We start from the raw sequence: 20,778 nt of genomic DNA on the forward strand, positions 1-20,778 counted from the left end.
GTGTTTACAGAAGACATTGTTTCTAGTTTCAGCACTAAGTAACTTTGGTCTGAAGTAACCGGAGATAGGTTGAAATGCGAATAATTACTGTATCAGTTTCTCAATACATTTAGTTCAAATCCGTTTTTCAGCAAAGGCATTATGCATTTGTACGTGTCAAACTATTTGTTACGTTTGTGAATACAATGTGGTCTTTTTTTTAAAAATGGTGACGGTGGATTTATGGATCCATATTCGGGTAATCGAGTCTTTCAGATTATGTCAACATCGGCATAATATTTTGTTCGTCCTTTGTCAATACACAACATGTCCATTTCGAGATTTTATAAACTGCTCATGCCTATCTGTTTGCGTCAGTTACATTTTAATAGACGAGTAACTCCGTCAGAGTGAGTGAGTGAGTGATTGATTGATTGTGAAGACACATCATCCCCCATATTCACATAACTGTGAAATTCAATTTCTTTTTTCGGTCTTTACAACATAACTCAAAATAATCATTATGACAGATGGAGATTTCTGAGAAATACATTTTTTAACAATAAATTTTGCTAAATTTAACAAAATGTTTATCTTATTGATATTTAAACTTAAACATCATGGTTGAATTACAATGATACCCTGGCATATATGTTGATCTGAGATATTTTAGAAGACAATGATATTCATCTTCTACACAACTTAACGCACAAAATGTTCATATTCTACTACCGTCTACCACACTGTCTGCCAATATTAACCATTAAAAGAAGCTCACATACACGTAATAAACATAAAAGTCTATGTAGGATAGCACGAAAATAATATTGACAATGGAAATTTATATTCATTACAAATACACAATTTACTTGAATCACAAATTTTTGAAAAACAATTTTCTTGATTTCAGTATTTAGGTCTTTGTAAAAAGGTAATGAGAAACATGTTTTATTACCCGCTTCATGTGTGATACACACTGAACCAACACCATAGCTAAAAGCGTTTCACCTTTGCTGTCCAAGTTATACTATTACATTTATTTAATGATTTACATAGTGAAAAACATTGATTTTAAATATATAACAGTTGGCATTGCTAAAAATTTTAACGAAGATGTAATACATCGTTCATGAAAATAAACAGACCATGTCTATGACATTCACCCAAAGCAGCATCATTTAGAGGCATAAAACCCAACACCTAAATGTATTCACAAAATGTAATATGAGAATGTTTTGACATATTCATAACAAAGAAAGTTACATCACACAAAACTTGATGTTTATTATTGAAATACTTTCCTAATTGATACTTTGAGACTGTTACTTATTTGATATTTTTAGATTGACCCACAGGACTTGTGATACCGGAGTGTCAAGAACTGCCTACAGCTTGTTGATAGCGGAGCCGGAGCCGACTTTCCCTTTACGTGCTGCAGATGTTCCTACTCAATTCATATCGAAGTTGGTAGATTCTCTGTCACCCTAGGAAGCTCAGCTGTAGAACTTGACACTTCTCATACGCATGTAGAAGATGGTGGTGTTGAAAGAAGTTGTAGATTTTGTAGGGGGAGCAACGGAATTGTCTGAGGAAGCAACGGAAGACGAGGACGGGAATTTTGAAGTGGAAGAACACTTCACCCTTCTGGAGACCGACGTTAATAACGTGAATCGTGGCCTGGCGTCTCTAGGAAGGAAAGCTTAGCCCTGTGGAACATCTCCGCTTGTGTGCCCAAATGATGTGACCAATGGAATGCTCAAGTTTTTTACTTGAAAAGTGACTGATCTACATGGAACAGATCTACATGTAAAAGTAAACAGTAATAAAGTGCATGTACATGAATAAACAACATACATACATACTTGTTATTTGTTCAAAATATGAGTTGATTAAGTGTTGACACAACAATTCTTTTGTCCTTTTTACATGTATATATCAAATAATACAAATATTATGAGTATTGAAAAATATAAAAAAATGTATTGAAAAATATGAAAAAATAATGTATGGTCCTTTTACTTTTTGATATGGTCACTTTGATTTTACGGTATGATCATTTTGACGTTTTGGTATGGCCATTTCGACAAGGGTTTGTGTCCATTTTGACTTGTGTCAATTTTGGTTAGGACCCTTACAATTAATCACAGAGATGACAGCGACCCAATGCTACAGAACTATCGATGAATTTGTATGTATCTCATGTATGATATATATGCTTTTAAAATGACTTCATGATTATGATAATGATTATATTTCATAATTATTCCTTTTGCGGTGTGTTAAATCCATACCTACGATATGCTCGTAGCGCACAATTATTATCCCCCGTCAAATCCAAGCTGCCTTTGAGGAAGGTTAATAGACACATGACTTATTCCTCCGGTTACCCATTTACTGTTGGGTGACAAGGGACAATTTTGAAAAAAATCACTTGCCTAAGGTAAGACCACATGCATCACACGTGTTATGTTGTGGGGCAGGACTGAAGTCCTGGAAACTACCAGGAGTCAAGCTGCCAAACACGGTCACTCATCCAAGGACTCTCCGCGTCCAAGGTTGCTTAACTTCAACCGATTGTGACCAGTGTTCTAAAGCACAGGACCACACACCACCACGATCTCTGAGTAATGGGTGGCTGTGCAGAGATTCCTTCACTTAAATGCGCCAGTCGTTTGAAATTCAGCACAACACATGTATTGAAAAACAACATATTTTATGTCGTTTTCATGAATGCACTTCTTTAATAGAATACATCATGATGTAAACCTTCAACATCATCAATTATTTGGAGTCTTTATATATATAGCTGTTGTAAAACATTCAAGACTACATGGTAAAGTATATCAACTAAATTATTTTACTTTGATTCCTTGAACCATTATCCATCGTGATTGCGTCTCGATGCTTCCATCTCGCCTATTGCCTATTCATTCATAGCTTAGCTTCCTTTTACAAACTATAGTATCCTGCTAATCGAATCGGGCTTAAGATAAAGTTGTTGGTGCGAATGTCTGAGGTTGTCTCATTTCTTCAGTCTGCCAAGAACTGCTTTCTCCAGCCCGAGACAAGGAGATTCCACTAGGACACATGTGATGAAGGACAAGGCATAGGACACGGTGAATGTTCCGAGGAAGTGATAACTCTGTCAAGAAAACAGTGAGTGAATTTACTTTTACGCCACACTCGGCAACATTCAAGCTATATGGCGGCGATTTGTAAATAGTTGAGTCGGGACCAGACAACAACATGGGCATCGATCTGTGCAACTGGGAACCGATGACATGTGTCAACCAAGTCAGCGAGCCTGACCACCCGATCCCGTTAGTCGCCTCTTACGACAAGCGTAGTTGCCTTTTGTGGGTCGCTGAGGACTTATTCTATCCTGGATCCTCACGGGGCATGGAGAACAGAAAACATTTGACAACAAAATACACGCTAACGCATAAATCACACAGGCACTTGCATAAAAAGTATTCCGTAAAGCTACACTCTTAATCACTGCAAGTTGTTTTTTTGTCTGCTTGTTTGCGCTTCAGTCAAGTAATAACAGTATATGCACCAAATCAGTTAGTAGACAAGAGTATGGTCAACACATGATATCGTATCCCCGTTGTGTAGATCGATACCCATTCTGTTGACCACTGGGTTGTCTGGTCCAGACTGGACCGATGACATATTACAAGGCTTTTACGGAATGTGGCGTTTAACAACAAAACATAAACAAACTATGCATACGTACAACATAAGTGACATCAGCATATCTGAGAGACCTCACAGAGTACTCGGTGTAGGAGAGAAGCGCTGGATGGACGAGATAGGCTCCGTACGTCAGTCTACCCAGTGGTATCCACGCAGACCAGGACAAGATACTATTGACAAAACCTTCAACAAGCAAAGCATATGCACAATACGTCATCTATTGAATAGATGACTAAAGTTAATATACATAATCCAATAAAAGGTTAAGCAATGTACCGTGAACTGAAAGCATGATCTAGCAGTTCATCATCTGCTGAATGCATAATTGATGATCTTCCCAGAGCTTTGGTCATGGCTCTAATTTATCGCTTAAGCATACGGTGACAGAAAGACTTCGATACAAGGATGACAGCTTTTATATAAATATTGGAAAACGTTTCTTCGGACCTTTTGTCTTTCATAAATGGACGTAGATGATGACCGTTCCCATTCATTCGTGGCCATGCGCAATTACATATCGATTCTTCAAGACCCCCACAATCGATAGTGCCAATGCCAAATTATGTTGTGATCTTGGATGCACAGTGTATGTGAAGACTGATATCTAAATGTCACGCTAAATGAACGTCCATATGGAGTATGGGGTATACCATTCATATAGTCGAGGACACAAACAGCGAAGTACAGACGCCCTCCCCCCATCTGTTGAGCAGCACACAAGTATGACCCAGGGCAGAATAATCACCACCCACCCAGATGTACGTGTACAGTGTTTCTACTTTCTCTTTCTCCGTGATGTATTATTCCTATGTCATCTGCAGCACGCTAGTGTGACCCAGGACACAAACTACTCTTCCATATGGTTACATGGACGTGCCCTGTCTTCAAACTAAATCTCTCCACGATGTCTCACCCCCATGTCCAGTGCAGCAGACTAGTATGACCCAGGAAACAAACACCCCCCACAGTGGTCGGTACAGGGTCTCGTGTACAATCCGTGTATCCACGTCCCATGGTGTTTGACCCTCGCCAAAGTCGTCGTACGTCACATAGGTACACAGTAACCCTATGGTGATGATCACCTGCCACCCAAGCACCAGAACATACTGAAACACAGGTAAAACGCAGGTAAGACACGTGACCAGTGAGTTTTGTGGCTTTGGAGTGTTGTACCAATAATGTTTGATAACAGAAATGTTCGTTTTGAAAAATGTTCTTTTGTAATAGCATGGTGTTCTTTTACATTATTTGAGTAGCATATACTCCTGAGCATCCCCTAAACGGTTTGGTAAATGTTGCTGACTTGGTTGACATATGTCATCGCAACCCATATCGGTGTTCATGCTGTTGATCACTGGGTTGTCTGGTCCATGCCTGAATTTTTACATATCGCTGTGCAACCTTATAGAACAAACCAACTAACTATGTTAGTCTTAAGAGTCAGATAACGGCAATCGAATGCTCATTCTCCCTGACGTGAGTTGTCATCATATCGATACTCATAGTGTCAATCACTGGATTTTCTGCTCCAGACTGGAATATTTACATACCACTGTAAATATGAGTGCGGCGACAAACAACAACCACAGCAGCAACAGTTTACGTAGGCTTGCTTACTCTTGGCATCCTGATCTGACACTTGGTCCTCTGTAAGGTGGCACCCAGGATCATGCCGACAGCAAAGACACCCACGCGGCACCAAGGTAAGGTGTAGATCTTGTTCATGGAGTCACCATTATCCCTAGGTAAATTTGGTGTAAAGCAATCATAAACACTTGGTTAGTACCAGCATCACAGAGTAACGGATTGAAAGGGAAAATTATCAGATCTTATCATTTCGACTGAGATTTCATTTCACATCGCTTTTAGCAAAATCATGACGCCGGACACTAGAAATGGGCTTCACACATTGTATCCATGTGGAAAATTAGATAACCCAACGCCCCTACGCCAATACGAGCATGAGTAGGATGCTGACGGGCGTCGAAATTTCAGCTGACTGAACAATACAAGCACACAATGATAGGAATCTGGAAAGCATTGAGAACACAACTTACAAGCATGCCTGGGTCGATTGTCCTGCCTGTGACCCTTACCTTCTTTAACAAGACGTTATGACGTCATTAGGCTATAACTTACACGGTGTTTATACAGGATTTAACACATGAAGTGTATGTCGAAAAGGAAGAAACTACTTACACAAATTGAGTGGCACCTTCATATTTCCATTCCAAGTAACCGTAGCTTCCAATATGGACCGCGCCCAGGAGACACATGACACTGTATCCCAGCCAGCGAATCCTGTGATAAGGAAGCAATAACAAATACGATACAATTCTGTTCTTTATGTTTGAGAGGTATCCAAGTTAAACACCTTGATATAAGATTTACGATATGTATTCAGAATCTAACATATAAAGTCTTGTGGTTTAAGCATCCGTTCCACCGAAGATTCTGGTTCGATTTCCGAGAAGTTGCATGAAGTCTACTTTTCACATTCGCGTTGTGATGTCGCTACAAGCAAGTCTTACTTGAAACTGTTTGAAGACTTCATATATTATAATGAAGACATTTCGAAAGTATGTTATAGCGTTCGCTCGTCATGCTAAAGGTTTACTTCCTGACGTAGGTACTATGCGTGAACCCATGACTGAAAACCTTCGCCTTGATATTTCGTGATGGGCGCATGAGAGCTGTGATTTCATACTCGCTTTCTCAGTTCACTTTACCCGAATGCAATCGGCAGTAAGGCAAGAGGAGCGATCACATAGAACTGCATATCCGCCGCCAGGAACCAGGAGGCAGGGAAGCACTGGAATGACACGTGTCATTGGTAGGACCATCTTGATGTAAAGATCAACATTAAGTATAAGACAATAAAGTAACGTTACATTAATGAAAACGTTTTTTTCTCAACCATCGTCAGTATGATTCATGGACGCATGCTTAATTGTTCACTACACTCTGGTTTGGGTGGCAATTTCTTATCAATATTGACTGCATTTTTGTCGGTTATATATCAGTTGTTCAGAGACCATCAATACATGTCCATTTTTAAAGTAAGAAAAAGGTTACGAATTGTGTTACCCTCTTAGTCGTTAGAACACTGAAATGAAATCACTTTCTGAAAAATCTGTTTATCAGTATTTTTGGGTAGTTTTAATCTGGATTCGAAAACACATGTCCTTACATTTTGTTCAGCTGCTAGCATTCTTAACCTGTTTATTAGAATTAAAAACACCTAATTCCTATAATAGGTATACATGTACAATATACCTATGCAGGACAATGGTATTTTGGAGTTACCATGTCTTTAAAACTGTAGAAATTATTAATATATAGTATGTTAGTCCACCAGTTCTGTCGACAGTTGTCCCTATCAAACAGGTTCTTGGATTCAGCAACTGGTCCTTGAATAAGATGACCCAACAAACCGCTGTAGAACAGGATGATGAACATATATACTGGAGTTAACCTGTAGAAACACAACGAGGATACAAATTAGACATCGGACTTTATCTTATATAGTCTGGTTCATAATTATTGAGAATTTTTCTTCTTACTTTGAGCTATCCTAACACCTCAACTGATTCACTGATACTTAAAACTAAGTAATGGTATAAGGGAGGTAACTCATCTTGGCCTACTGAGTATAGTACAATTAGAGTTACCTCCCCTGAATTTGTAGCAGACGTCATTTTCCTCAGCACTGTCAACAATGTCTGCTGAAGATAAAAGAAGGTTGATTTTTGAGTTGTGTAATCAAGAAATTGATGATGTAAATACATTGGCAGAGAGAACAGGAACTCCTCTTTCTACTGTGTATAGGATTAGGAAGAATTTTAAAGAGGGAAAGGATTTGGGGCATCAGAAAGGAGCAGGGAGACCCAGAAAATTGGACTTCTCAGATCGCGTCCGGCTGGGAATTTTAGCGTCTAAAAAGCAAAGGGCAAGCATCTCCAACATCAGGTATGAAATGATAGAAAGGGGATCAACAGTTGTATCAAAATCTACAGTTAGAAGAAATTTGATTGATCTTGGATGGGAGAAAAAGACTGGAATTCTTTCTCCTCTCATGAAACAAGAACATAAAGACAGGCGTGTTGAGTGGTGTTTGGCACATGAAAACTTTGACTGGGAAAATGTGATTTTTACTGATGAAAGCTCAATATGGGTATATCCCAATAATGTGAAAATATTGACAAAGTCTGCGTCAGCACCGTTGTATCGACGACCTAAATACAGCCCAAAGGTTCATGTATGGGGAGGGATATCCTTATTAGGAACGACCCCGCTGTGTGTGTTTGAGGGAAATCTGACAAGTCAACGCTACACTAACATATTAGATAATTTTCTGCTTCCAAGTGCACATGTGTTTTATGGAAATGACTGGATTTTGCAGCAAGATAATGATCCTAAACACACCGCAAAACATGCCAAGCAGTGGTTTCAGGAGAAAAATGTGACTGCATTACCATTTCCTGCATATAGTCCTGACTTAAATCCCATTGAGAACATTTGGGGGATGATGAAGGAATGTGTGAATCAAAAGGGGTTGACAAAAATTGAAGACATGAAGAGAGAAGTGGTCCGATACTGGGACAGCATAACTCACGAGACACTAACCTCTCTGATAGGAAGTATGCCTACCCGTCTTAGACTGTGCCGTGAAGCTCAAGGAGACTTGATAAAATATTAAATTGTTACCTACACAACATGAAAAGGTCAGTTCACTTTCACAATACATTCAATTTTATCTGATTTGTTCTCGTTTAATAATATGAAATGCTTTAGCTATTCTCAATAATTTTGAACCATACTGTATATAAATGATTGGCTGAGGGATCTTCTGATGTTTTCAATGTGACCCGCTTACAAGTAACATTTCCATGTACCCCGCTCGGAATGCTTAACTCTTTCGGTACTTTTTGGTATTAATCATTTATCTTGAATACCATTGAATCACGTATGATTTGCGGAAAATACCGATGTTTTGCGAATGCATATCGGTGGACGGGAGATAACTCTAAATCTGTTTTTCTTGTCTGCAAAATGTAGCGATGGCTACAAAAGATTGTACCCATGCTTCAGACAATTCGAAATTAACATTGAGGTGCCCGGTAAGATACATATGCTGTTCACTGGTCGTTCGAGGCCCATGGGTTGATGTACCCTTGATGTTTATGTTCCCCGCGGGTCAGGGAACATAAGCAAGCATCGAGGGAACATCCACCCTTTTTCTCCTTGTGACCAGTGAACAGTTTATATCGTATTTAACATCGGCTTCCGGGCCTATGCAAGAGCAAGAGCTTGATAAACGCTATCTAACCCTAACCTAATTAGTCAGTTGGTTTACATTTAGGTTGCAATCCCTGCAATACCACGGCGAGGAACACCAGAAATGGGCGTCGCACATTGCACACGTGTAGAGAATCGAACCCGGGCGCGACGTTTTAACCACTAGGTGCCTCTAACTTAATTAGAGGTAAATTGAAGTGAGAACCACTGGCACATCATATCTGTGTAAACTACAAGACAACACAACTGACAGGCAAGATTTAGGGACGATTACATTCTGTAAATATAAACATGTTACCCAGTCGTACAAGGCACTGCAAGGCAATCTGTGGAGCGTTGCGTCCCTTGGCCTGAAACCCATCTTTCCGGTTCTCATTGAACGCGTTAATAGATTTGTCATTACCATGGGCTTGTTTTCAAGTATGTGTTCTTACTATTGTCTTTGTAGTATCATGTATATGTTCTCAGTTTTAGCAGTGTAGTTTCATACAAGCACTTTCAGTATTGTCTGTAGTTTCATGCGTGTGCTTGCAGTATTGACTATGTCGAATCGTGTATGTGCAGGTTTAGCTACGTAGTTTCATGTATGTGTTCTCAGTATCGTGTATGTCGTTTCAGATACGTGCTACAGTCTCTTGTTATAGTCCCTTACCTCCACCATCTGTGAATATAGTAGATGGCCATTTGTCTGGCTGTAGGCTTCCCTCTGGCGGACTTCTCACATTCTCTCAGGAACAGGAAGGTCAACAAGCAGCCGCTGAATGAATTATTTACAATGAGTAATAACTCATCAATTAAGTATAATTAGTGAAGTAGGAATGACTTTTGTTTTTTTTCTTATAAAACACATGAACATAAAAAAGTTGAATGGTATGTGAATTTACCTGAGTACGAAGAAAGTGTCCACCGCCAGAGTTCCATTGACAAGAAACTGCATTGTGAAACGCCTCATCCAGTTGGCATAGTCGAGCTTGTTTTCCCCTGTCAACACAGGTCAAAACATCTACATTCACCGTATGGAGCAATTTTGTAATGTCCACGTTTTACGACAATCCCAGTGTATTCTTCAGAACACGATATATTTATATACTGTGTACGTAGGATCTGCGAAACGTCCTCAATTAGAGTTGTTGTATGTCTTTAGTCTTACTTATTACTTCACATTTTCGATACAACTGGTGTTTTAGATAGTCTCCAACAACATCGACACAAGGGAACTAGAATAACCGTGGATCGTGAATACATTGGAATTATTATAAATTTTCTACATAAGTAACCACAGACTATTTATCTTTTCATTCAATATACATGTACTCCGCCTTTAATAAAGATTTCCAGTGGTTGTGGGAAAGGTTCTGTTATATAACAATCACAAATACTGAAGTAATAATTATTAAAGTCACATTAACACACACGTTTGTTGCGTAACGCGGCACTCAGCAATATTCCAGCTGTATTGCCGCAGTCTGTCAATAATCAAGTCTGGGCCAGACAATCCAGTGACTGATCATTGATCTACGCAGTTGGGATACGGTGACATGTGTCAACTAAGTCATCGAGTCTGATCACCGATCCCGTTAGTCGCCTCTTACACAGGCATGGTTTACAGAAGACTAATTCTGACGCACATGAACTCAAGCTGTCCCATGTCATTGAGTGTCCGAGGATGACCCACGCCATACTGAGTACTCGGATGCCATGGATACATCCCAGGTTAGCATCTCCTGTTCTGGTACTGAGGATCTTCTCCGTGTTCCTCCTGACGGAGAACGACAGGAGGAGTTGACGCCCGAAACCTGCCAAATACAACACAGTAAACACAGGCACAGAAAGTAAACAAGCCTCCTTATCATTCATTATTATCAGTGAGTGGGACATGTTCTATCAGGTAATGCATTAAAAATGTGGACGACATGATGTCATGTAATAATACAGCATATTATTTACGTGTTGGCCTGGCTTTGTCGTTGTTATCTCCTTGTCGTATTGGAACAATATATCAGTGCTTTTATTGGGGTTCCTTGAGTGATATGGTGGACACAGCTCACAATCCCTTGCTCATGCTTCTCTCTCATTCAAACACTCGTTAATTTGCATATGATGATGCAGATGAAACAGGCAACTGATTGGAGATTAAATGAAGATTCAGGTAAATCACACTAAACCTACGCCGTGAGAACATTACTGCTTTCCCTCTTATGTTCTGTTACATATTGAATGTACCAACCAATGGTTTCCTTTGGTTGAGACTGGGAGATCTTCCCCACTGTAATTCTTGGCAATCCATTAGATGTATGACTGTTCTCCTTTTCCTGTAGAATATCATCGTCGATGACGTAGGCTTCGTTATTTAATGCACCACTGTCGTCGCTTTCATTGTCCTTGTTATATTTCTGTCTGTAGCGCTCAACCTCGGCAGTAATGATGTCGTACAGCGTTCCAACAATAGACAGAGCGACCACAAGACAGATGACGAATCTAATGACAAATGACGATCTAATGACAAATAACGAATCTGATGACAAATGGCGGATCTAATGACAAATGGCGAATCTAATGACACATAGCGAATATAATGAGAGTGGGCGTGTTTTTAGCTTTTAGCAATATTCAGGCAGTATTACGGTTGGGAACACGAGAAATGGGCTTCACACACAGTACCATAGTGGGGAATAAACACGGATCTTCGGTGTGATGAGCGAACACTTAATGACTAGGCTATCCCACCGCCCCTAATCTAATGACAAAGAATGATCGGAAGACAATGAAGAGTTCAATGACATATCATACATGCTTGGACGAGTATACGAGATTAGATGATACGATGAAGTGAATGAAGTATATTTATTAAGGACCGGCTAGGTCGTCAAAGAACCAGTGTCGTAGCCCAAATATCCACGCCCAAAGCTCGGTTTGACTTCCCCCTGAGTTAAAGGCGTAAAGACGAAGTGTTCACTGTCTTGGAATCAACAGATGTGTGAAACCATATACTTTGGCGACCTCCAGAAAGAGTCTACAGCCATGCTCTATACTTATTCACCATATCCAAATAGTAAGATTCACAGCTTGGTTCCCTGTGTATGCTGCGCTGGCGCTATAAGAACCCACGCCATGACTACATAATGCCGGTTCCATAATGCAGGATGTTTTCCTTAGCTTTTTCATCAGGCTTACGCGATTTTCTATAGGGCGACGTATAAACAGTAACACACCACACACCACTGAAATTGCAAGCACCATTATGTGCGTTAATATATTAACCGCTATATTAATCGCTATTAAGAAGATATTGTATACCTAATATACGGAAATGAACGACCACACCAATAAACGAACATTTGGAATAAACGCATTTAAAATGATGTTAAATCGTTGGGTCATTTATAGGTTCTGATATGAGGCCACTTGAACATCTCTATCGGGAAAGCCGTTTAACAAAATCATTATTATAATCATGATAATATGGGTGCATAGATTTGACCAATGCCATTAATTATACCATTTGATGTTATTACGAGAGTGTATTTTCTGTAAATTGTATTAATAATTAAGTAATAATTATCATTGGGTCACAACGTTTATTGTTTTGAATGATAATTATGGGTCACATTCCGTATCATAAATTTTGAGCGATATTAATAATATTATTTTATCGGCAGGCCTTAAAGGTAGTTCTCTAGAGTTACCTGCCTTTGAAAAAAAATAACACACGAGACTACTATTGTTATAGAGCTTTCCACGTTAGTGGCGATGGTCGTATGTGCTCGAACTTTCAGGAAATGACTGAATGAATATATAAAGGCTAGTTGCCGTGATGTCGACATGGAATTACACATAGACAACTGGAGTACATCACTCTGCATCTCTGTCAGTGCTTGACCTGCATAACCGCTGCCTGACCGCTCGTTGTGCTACATTCTACTGTTTCTCACTGTCATATCAAGACTTCGGAGAGTTGACATTATATTTGTGACCCATTATTTTAGAATTGACTCATTGGCATTCTTTATAAAACCTCTCTTGCGAATCTGTATAGTTTTGCCTTTGTTTTGCTCAATACACAATTATTGAAAATCTCAGACTTGTCAGTGTTATAGTTTGCTGGGTCTGAGGGGATTCCTTACACCTTTTGTCACGGCAAATTTTTAACCGTAACAATGTCAACAGCCAGTGAACGTATAGTGAGTGAGTGAGTGAGTGAGTGAATTTGCGCGTTACTCAGCAATACTGTAGCTATATGGCGGCGGTTTGTAAACAGTCAGACAATCCAGTCTGTCCAATCCAGTCAGTCACGAGCAACTGAGGATCAGTTCTAACCCGAGTCTTCATGGGCTCAGTGACTATATAGGTTATATTCTGCAGTGAACATACATACGTCTCACGTATACATTACCAGCAATGCATACAGTCAGACATACTAGAATCAGTAATCTGGCGTTCAATTTAGAAACATATGTTCTAAACCAATTTTCCATTGTAATTTCAGTCCTAATCAAATCGAACACTATTCATTTTCATCGATATAAAAGGATCAGTTCTTAAGTGGCTGCTTAAAATGGACATATTGAACATTTATGACAAAATTTTATATTAGTTATTTTTTTCAATCTGTTTGAAGGTTATTATACTTGTAATGTGTTTGTTCCTCAAACACATTATTGAATATTGATAACAAAGTATAGATATGTCATTAATATATTTTGGGCGTTAAAAGGAATACATCAACATGAAACACATGGGCATGATTATAGGGGACAGAAAACGTTATCAGTTTATTTCCTGTTTTGTTATTTTACGTACTTAGTTGGTAATATACCAACAGTGTGATCTGAATTAAAAAGGTGTATAACCTCAGACTGAAGTTGCCAGACAACGGCCTCTGTTATATTTTGCATGAAACCATCCTTCCGAAAAAATTAAATATTGTGTTCGAATGATATAGGACACTGTAACAAATTAATTATAATATTAATATTAATATATTAATATTTCCTCTTTATGGCTGTTCCATTTAGCCCTAAAAGAAGCCCACTTTTCAATAAATTAATTGTTTTTCGTACGCAATCTATTTTATGATGAATTTTTTAACTAAAAGAATAAACACTATCTTTTCATATAAAATAAAGTACAGAGGCCAAATTTCAGATCTAATAACTACTCCCACCATTGAACATCATTATTACGCATCAAAAGAGTTATTTTCCGCGTTCGATATATTTCTGATCAATATGGAAAATGAGCAAAACTAATGATACGAAGGATATTTCACAATTGCGGTCGTTCAGTTCAATGTACTAGGTAGATAATAGCGTGCTGTTAACGCACTTACCGTTCTTATGAATGGGCAGTATGTCATTGTTTACATTTCGTCTATGTCATTGTTTACATTTCGCCTTTGTAGCGAAGACTATCGAGTGTCGAAACAGATATATTTCTTTTCATTATAAGTAGCAATTGACATACACGTCATATTCTCCTGACATACACACAGCTGCAACACTGATGGGGATGCTGAGAAAAAACACGCAGTTCGGGTTTTCTGCAGTAAATACAAGTTGTGTCCGCCGTGTTGGTTCGTCTTGTGGAGAGGGCCATTTTCCAGTCATTGCTTGGGTCGGTGTAGGCCACCGCATCGTGCCAAGTAAACCAGACAGTGAGGTTCATTGGTCACTATGCTACCATGGCATGTTAGCTTAGATGTTTGTCATTTTGATCAAGAGTTGTAGACAAATTGTATTTCATATTTTAATTTTACGTACACTGCAGCCACAGCCGTACCGTCTTCCTCCCAGTCAGAGAGCTTAGTGAAGTACGCAGTGACCAGAGAAACACCAGAAATATTTTTTACAACTGAAAACAAACGAAACACACGCAACAAATAATTACCTGTTCATGTGTCCTTCTTTTAAAAGTATTTTTGAGGACGTATTGGACAAAAGTAATTTTTGAAGACGCATTTGACTGAGGCATAGGTGTTGTTCTCACATTAGCCCGCCTCACCATGCTAAAATACTGTCGAAAAGAGGTCCTCTTCTCACCTAAAACTGACTCTTCATGATATGAAAGGTATACAATGCAATGAGGCTTTCGTCTCACCTTCAGCTGACAACGCGCGAAATACGAAAAAATTGACTTATTGGTTTCTTTTAACACACAACTCATACGCCGTGATCTCCTACAATACTGTTCAAAGAAATTCTCTTCACACATAAAACTGACTCCATGCGATAGACCAAAATACAGTTCAAAGAGGCCTTCTTCTCACACTAAAACTGACTCCTCGTGGTATACTAAAATACTCCCAGCAGGGCCTGTATTTTTTTACTAGTCGTGATATACTAAAATACAGCCCAAAGAGGTTTTCTTTTCACACAAAAACTGACTCCGCGAGGCATACTAAAATACTCTCGTTAGGGGCTTTTTACTGAGACTTCAAGTGTGGAGGTTAAGTCAGTTGTGGTTTGTGTGTCAGTTCGCTATTTTAGAATATCGCAGGCACAAAATTTATGAGTCAAACTAATATCTGACTTTCTTATCTCTTTGTAAATAGCAGTTTTCAGTGTTCACTTACCTCATTCACATAAATCATACCAGGAGAGGTAAAAGTCCATTTAGTGTGACAGGAATATGTCGTATGATATTTAATCATGCAGTGAATTTAACATTGAGTGAGTTTAGTTTACGCCGCACTCAGCAATATTACAGTTATATGGCGGAGGTCAGTAAATAATCAAGTCGGACCAGACAGGCAAGTGATCAACAATATGAACACTGATGTACGTATTTGAGATGCGATGAAATGATTGTGTCAACCATGTCGGCAAATCTGACCACCCGATCCCGTTAGTCGTCACATGGGTTACTGATGATCAGTTCTAACCCGGATGTTCTCGGATCTTACTTAAATAGTTGGATGAAAAAAGGTTACGTACAGTTTGTGGCGGCTTCAGTCACAGCACTGTCATTGCAGGAAGCAGGAAGACAAAGACCCCATTGAATTGTTGGTTGACCAAGCTAAGGGAAGAAGAGCACATCCTGTCACTATGGCGTACACATTACGGGGGTAATGAACGGTACCCTTGATGCAATAATAGTTAACTAAAATATACATTAATATTGATAAATATATCCATATGTTTTGACAAAGTACATGCAAAAGTCCTTTGTTAATTCATGTTTCTGAATTTTTGGCCTGAATTAGCTTCTTGTGGAAGAATACCTTTTGTATCATCAAATTCTGAATAAGTGATGTCACCATATCATATTTCGACATTAACATAACTCCATAACTCATTTTCTTACTACGAAATTAAAACCGAAATTATTTTATTGCAGGACTGATGGCTTAATAGACATATTCAAATTTCAGAGTTTAACGGGAAGTCAGCATATATCCCTTTGATCCTCAGTTAAACATATTTTTTCAGGGAACCATATTTACTGAGAAGGGCATCTGTCCATTTGTGAAGTTGCTGAGTGATGACGGAGTGGTGAAGACGAAGTGGCAATAGTTGCCCTTGATCACTCGACCTATGCTTCCATTAGCTACAGGGTGGGACACACGTAGACACTCGTCGTAGTTACCCAGGAACGTCAACGAACCTTGGAGTATGCTCCTACCAGGCTTGCCTGATGCATCCAACACTGCAAGAAATCATGTACTTTCATGTGCTCGTGTTCTGTGTTAGTGTTCTGACGAAAACATTACTTTTTTCTAGTTTTCTAATTTTAGCAGAATCCCGCTGTGACATGATTTGAGTTTGGGTTTTAATAAAAGTAAGGTAAGGCACTCTCACAGCTCCACTGTCTAGTCCATGAATATTATTGGAATAAGACAGCTTACTGTAGCCGTTATTGAAAAAATCAGTTAATGGATATACCTATATAGATAAATTCTATTACTGGCGCCAATGAGACATCTGCATTTGTGGATGAAACTGACAATAAAGGTCGCCTGAGGATGCTTTCTTCATGTCTAAATGCCCTATTCCTAAGACCCTTCCCACCCACACTTTCTCAGTGAGCTTTAGACGCGCCACAACGTTATGTTGTCAGAGTCAAACCTTTTAGTCCATAGAATCAAAACACCATAGCTGATTAAAAATATATAGCTGTAGGAAGATATGGTTGAATATCCTAGGTAAAGCTTTGCACGGTATCTCACTTTCAACCACTTTCGTATTAAAAGAAACATTTATGAAACAGATATGGACACTCTTTATGATTCAAACATTTTAGTCCATAGAATCAAAACACCATAGCTGATTAAAAATATATAGCTGTAGGAAGATATTGTTGAATATCCTAGGTAAAGCTTTGCACGGTATCTCACTTTCAACCACTTTCGTATTAAAAGAAACATTTATGAAATAGATATGGACACTCTTTATGATTCAAATATCTGATTTAAATGCAAAGAAAGCTGCGCGGTTGCATTCATATTTGGTTAATCTTTAAAATGGTAAAAGATGAAATCTTATATTGTGGTTGCAGTATTTGTCAGACTCACTTTGTAAGGCCCACATCTGACCCTGTCCCACGCCCTGCAGATATGCGCTGACGTCAGCTGTACATCGGTCCTCGCTCTCAAGACTCTCTGGACTCAGGAAATACTGCACCGTTGACAACACATCCTCCAGTGTCGGCAGCAACGTTTGAAACTGTGTCTCTTCGCTATTATTTGATACATCACTGACTCCTATAAGGGTCATTAACAAAGAAGCAGTCTGAGGGTTGCGAAAGAGTGTCTGGATTAAAGTTTCTGGACGATCTGTAGTGGAAGCATTAACTCTTCTCTTTAATCGCTTCCCGCTTTGCCTTGGAACCACAATATTATCTGTAGAACCCGAAGTTGAAGATCTGCTATTCTGAAGTACATTCTGCGCTGCAACTTGATCTTTTGGAAGGATGGCTGGCATCTGTTCGTCTTTGTAATTCGGGTTATGAGCCCATGAAAACGCTGAAGAAAGAAGAAGCAGTGATATTGATACCAAGTATCTAGAACAGCCCATCTTCTTTGTCACGGTGGCGAGGGGACGTAAGTGTGAGTGTAGTCTCTCATTGAGTGCGTAACGTTCCGAAGTATATAGGTTGAAGATAACAAACGTAAACATCCAGCTGATAACTAGGCCGCCTCACAGGGCTACCGTAAAACAGTCAACACACTGTTGATGACAGGGTGAGAAATTATCTTGTAATATTATGCTAATAATTGACGAAATGTTGTAAAACACAAAAAGATGAATCTTCATAAATATTACGATGGTGATTTGATGAAGATACATTGCGGGTACCAACAGATGCTTTTAAGGGTTGACCGATATCTCGGACATAAGTCTTGTACAATGTGGTGCAATAGTTATTGACATCCGTGTTGTTCTCTGTGGTGAAATACCACATATGTTTTTTATTGTGTGTCGTAGGTAATTGAAAGATGAGCGAGACATTTTAATTTATTGTATTGTACCACATGTGTGTCAGTTCATGTATTACAACTCCCCAACAATCCCTAGCTGTCCCAATTACAGAACAAATTCACTAACCCTATGTACAGTAATATCCGATCACCCGCAATGTCCTATATCTTAGAATAACTGTACACAATGTGTTACAAAATATGAACACAGGTGTCTTTCGAAAAATGTTGCGCTCCTCACTATCTGTTACTCAGGACCACTATACGTGTTTTACTAGGGACCATTGTACATAGTTTCTTACTAGAGATCACTATGGACTACACCATATCCGTTGCCTGGGACCACTCTACACTATCCGTTGCTAGGGACCACTCTACACTATCTGTTGCTAGGGACCACTCTGTACTATCTGCTGCTAGAAACCACTCTACACTATATGTTACTGGGGAAATCACTACATTTTCCGTTACTAACTGGCACTCAACACTGTCTGTTATCATTACCCACGTGGTACTTCGTAAAAGTGTTTCATAATAAAGTGACACATATGTGTCATAACACCTTCAAGTGATTTGATTGGCAAATACGTGAACTTTGACATTACTGGTCCTACTTTCATCACTCCATGATTCCATTCATGATTTTCATTCAAAAGTTTTCACACCTGAGAGCATGTAAAACGAATGCACTTCTATGGAATTAGATAAAGTTTATTTCGTTTAGAGTGGTTACTAGAATTATTTTCAATTCTATGCTAACACAAGTTTCTGTAATAAAAACGAAAATAAAACAATCTATGAAAATAAGTAAACAAATGCGTCTAATAAGTCTCTCGTGAGTGTAAACAAATATGGCGTCGCCCGTAAAAGTTCAAAATTGACGGACAGTTGGGTGGAAGAATTGTGAATAAAATCAAGAGATTGAATACCTTCTGCGTGTACTTGTCAGGACTGCACAGTAACACACAACATCAAAAGGCGAGCGGCGCTCTTGTATCTCTATCACTGTCACTGTCAGCCGCATCCATTCGCGTCCTCCCGCACAAACATATTGTCACTGCCATGCCACTGCCACAGGCTTGAAAACGTCTTCGTTCGAGGTTGTAGGCTGTGTTTTCAGACCCAATTTTGGGTGGAGTCTTCAACATAAACATCGAATCTCGACAAGTGGGAATTCCACGCCGAGATGAGAAGGCGTCACTGGCATCCTGTGCAAAGCGTCGCCGAATTATTTACAGTAACTCACCGATGAAGAACATTAAGTTCAACTATCTGAGACATACAGTTCCCTGTTATTCACATTCATCTTTGCTGTTGAGTTTGCCGATCCTAATTAAATGCTTCCTATAATCGTCGTCTTTGTGAACACTCCTCAACATGACGACTAGCCCGACAGTGATGGCCAACTGACGTTCAGGCCAGATTTAGGTCACGTAGTCAAGTTCAAAATATTTACACTTCACAAGCGTTTTCATGAATTACATTATTGCTTTTGAAAACAAATCCTCAACTAGAAAGAATTAAATTTTGATTACGACTTAATTCTGTCTTAATTTGTTTATTTTCTTGTGATTAGACGCCGTATAGGAAATCCATTTCCTCTACGCAGCGTACGTTTTCCTGAAGTGAAGCGGTTGATATTCCAATCACCAATATGATGTATTAATCCGCGTTACATGGTTCTATATAGGAAAGCAAAATATTGCTTTATTTTAACGATATTTTCAGTTTTAGAACGTAGATAATAAAGCTAAAAGCCACAAAAAAAAAAGAACAACCCAAAAAAGACAAACCAAAATTATTTCACTCGGGACATAGACTTGATATGAAAGGGGAAGCTCGTTTAATATCCTATAACTAGATACCACTCTACACCATGTATTGCCAGGAACAACTCTGCATTATCTGTTACTGGGTACCACTTTACACTATCCGTTACTACGGACTACTCTACACTATGTGTGGCTAGGGACTACTCTATACTATCTGTTGCTAGGGACCATTCTACACTATCTGTTGCTATGGACTACACCACACTATTTGTTGCTAGAGATAACTCTACACTATCTGGTTCTAAAGACCACTCTACTCTATCTGTTGCTAAGATTTACTATACACTAACTGTTACTGGAGACCAAACTGCATTTTCCGTTACTAGGGAGCACAGTCCACTGTCTGTTACTAGGAACCAATCTACACTATGTGTTGCTAGGAACAACCCTACACTATCTGTTATAGGGAGCACTCTAGACTATCCATTACTAGGGACCACCATGTGTGGCTAGGGACTACTCTACACTATGTGTTACCAGCGACCACTCTACACCATGTGTGTAGTTTAACGAGTGCATGTGTAGCTTTAGCTATACGCGTCTTTATATCGATAT

The 20,778-nt window shown here is 39.1% G+C and overlaps 1 protein-coding gene across 1 annotated transcript; it reads right to left on the reverse strand.

Moving 5' to 3' along the window:
• Positions 1–2,675: 2,675 nt before the first annotated feature.
• Positions 2,676–18,047, reverse strand: LOC137298499 (O-acyltransferase like protein-like). Its single transcript, XM_067830788.1, has 15 exons — positions 17,486–18,047; positions 16,418–16,620; positions 15,909–15,990; positions 14,736–14,826; positions 11,204–11,454; positions 10,605–10,772; positions 9,861–9,957; positions 9,629–9,733; positions 6,985–7,153; positions 6,408–6,490; positions 5,878–5,979; positions 5,296–5,419; positions 4,592–4,784; positions 3,719–3,861; positions 2,676–3,121 (listed from the first exon to the last, which is right to left on the reverse strand). The coding sequence occupies exons 1-15, from the start codon at positions 17,985–17,987 to the stop codon at positions 3,002–3,004; spliced, it is 2,433 nt and encodes an 810-aa protein (XP_067686889.1). The 5' UTR covers positions 17,988–18,047; the 3' UTR covers positions 2,676–3,001.
• Between the last annotated feature and the right edge of the window lie 2,731 nt (positions 18,048–20,778).

Source organism: Haliotis asinina, chromosome 10, assembly GCF_037392515.1.
Source record: "Haliotis asinina isolate JCU_RB_2024 chromosome 10, JCU_Hal_asi_v2, whole genome shotgun sequence".
Classification (NCBI taxonomy): Eukaryota; Metazoa; Mollusca; class Gastropoda; order Lepetellida; family Haliotidae; genus Haliotis; species Haliotis asinina.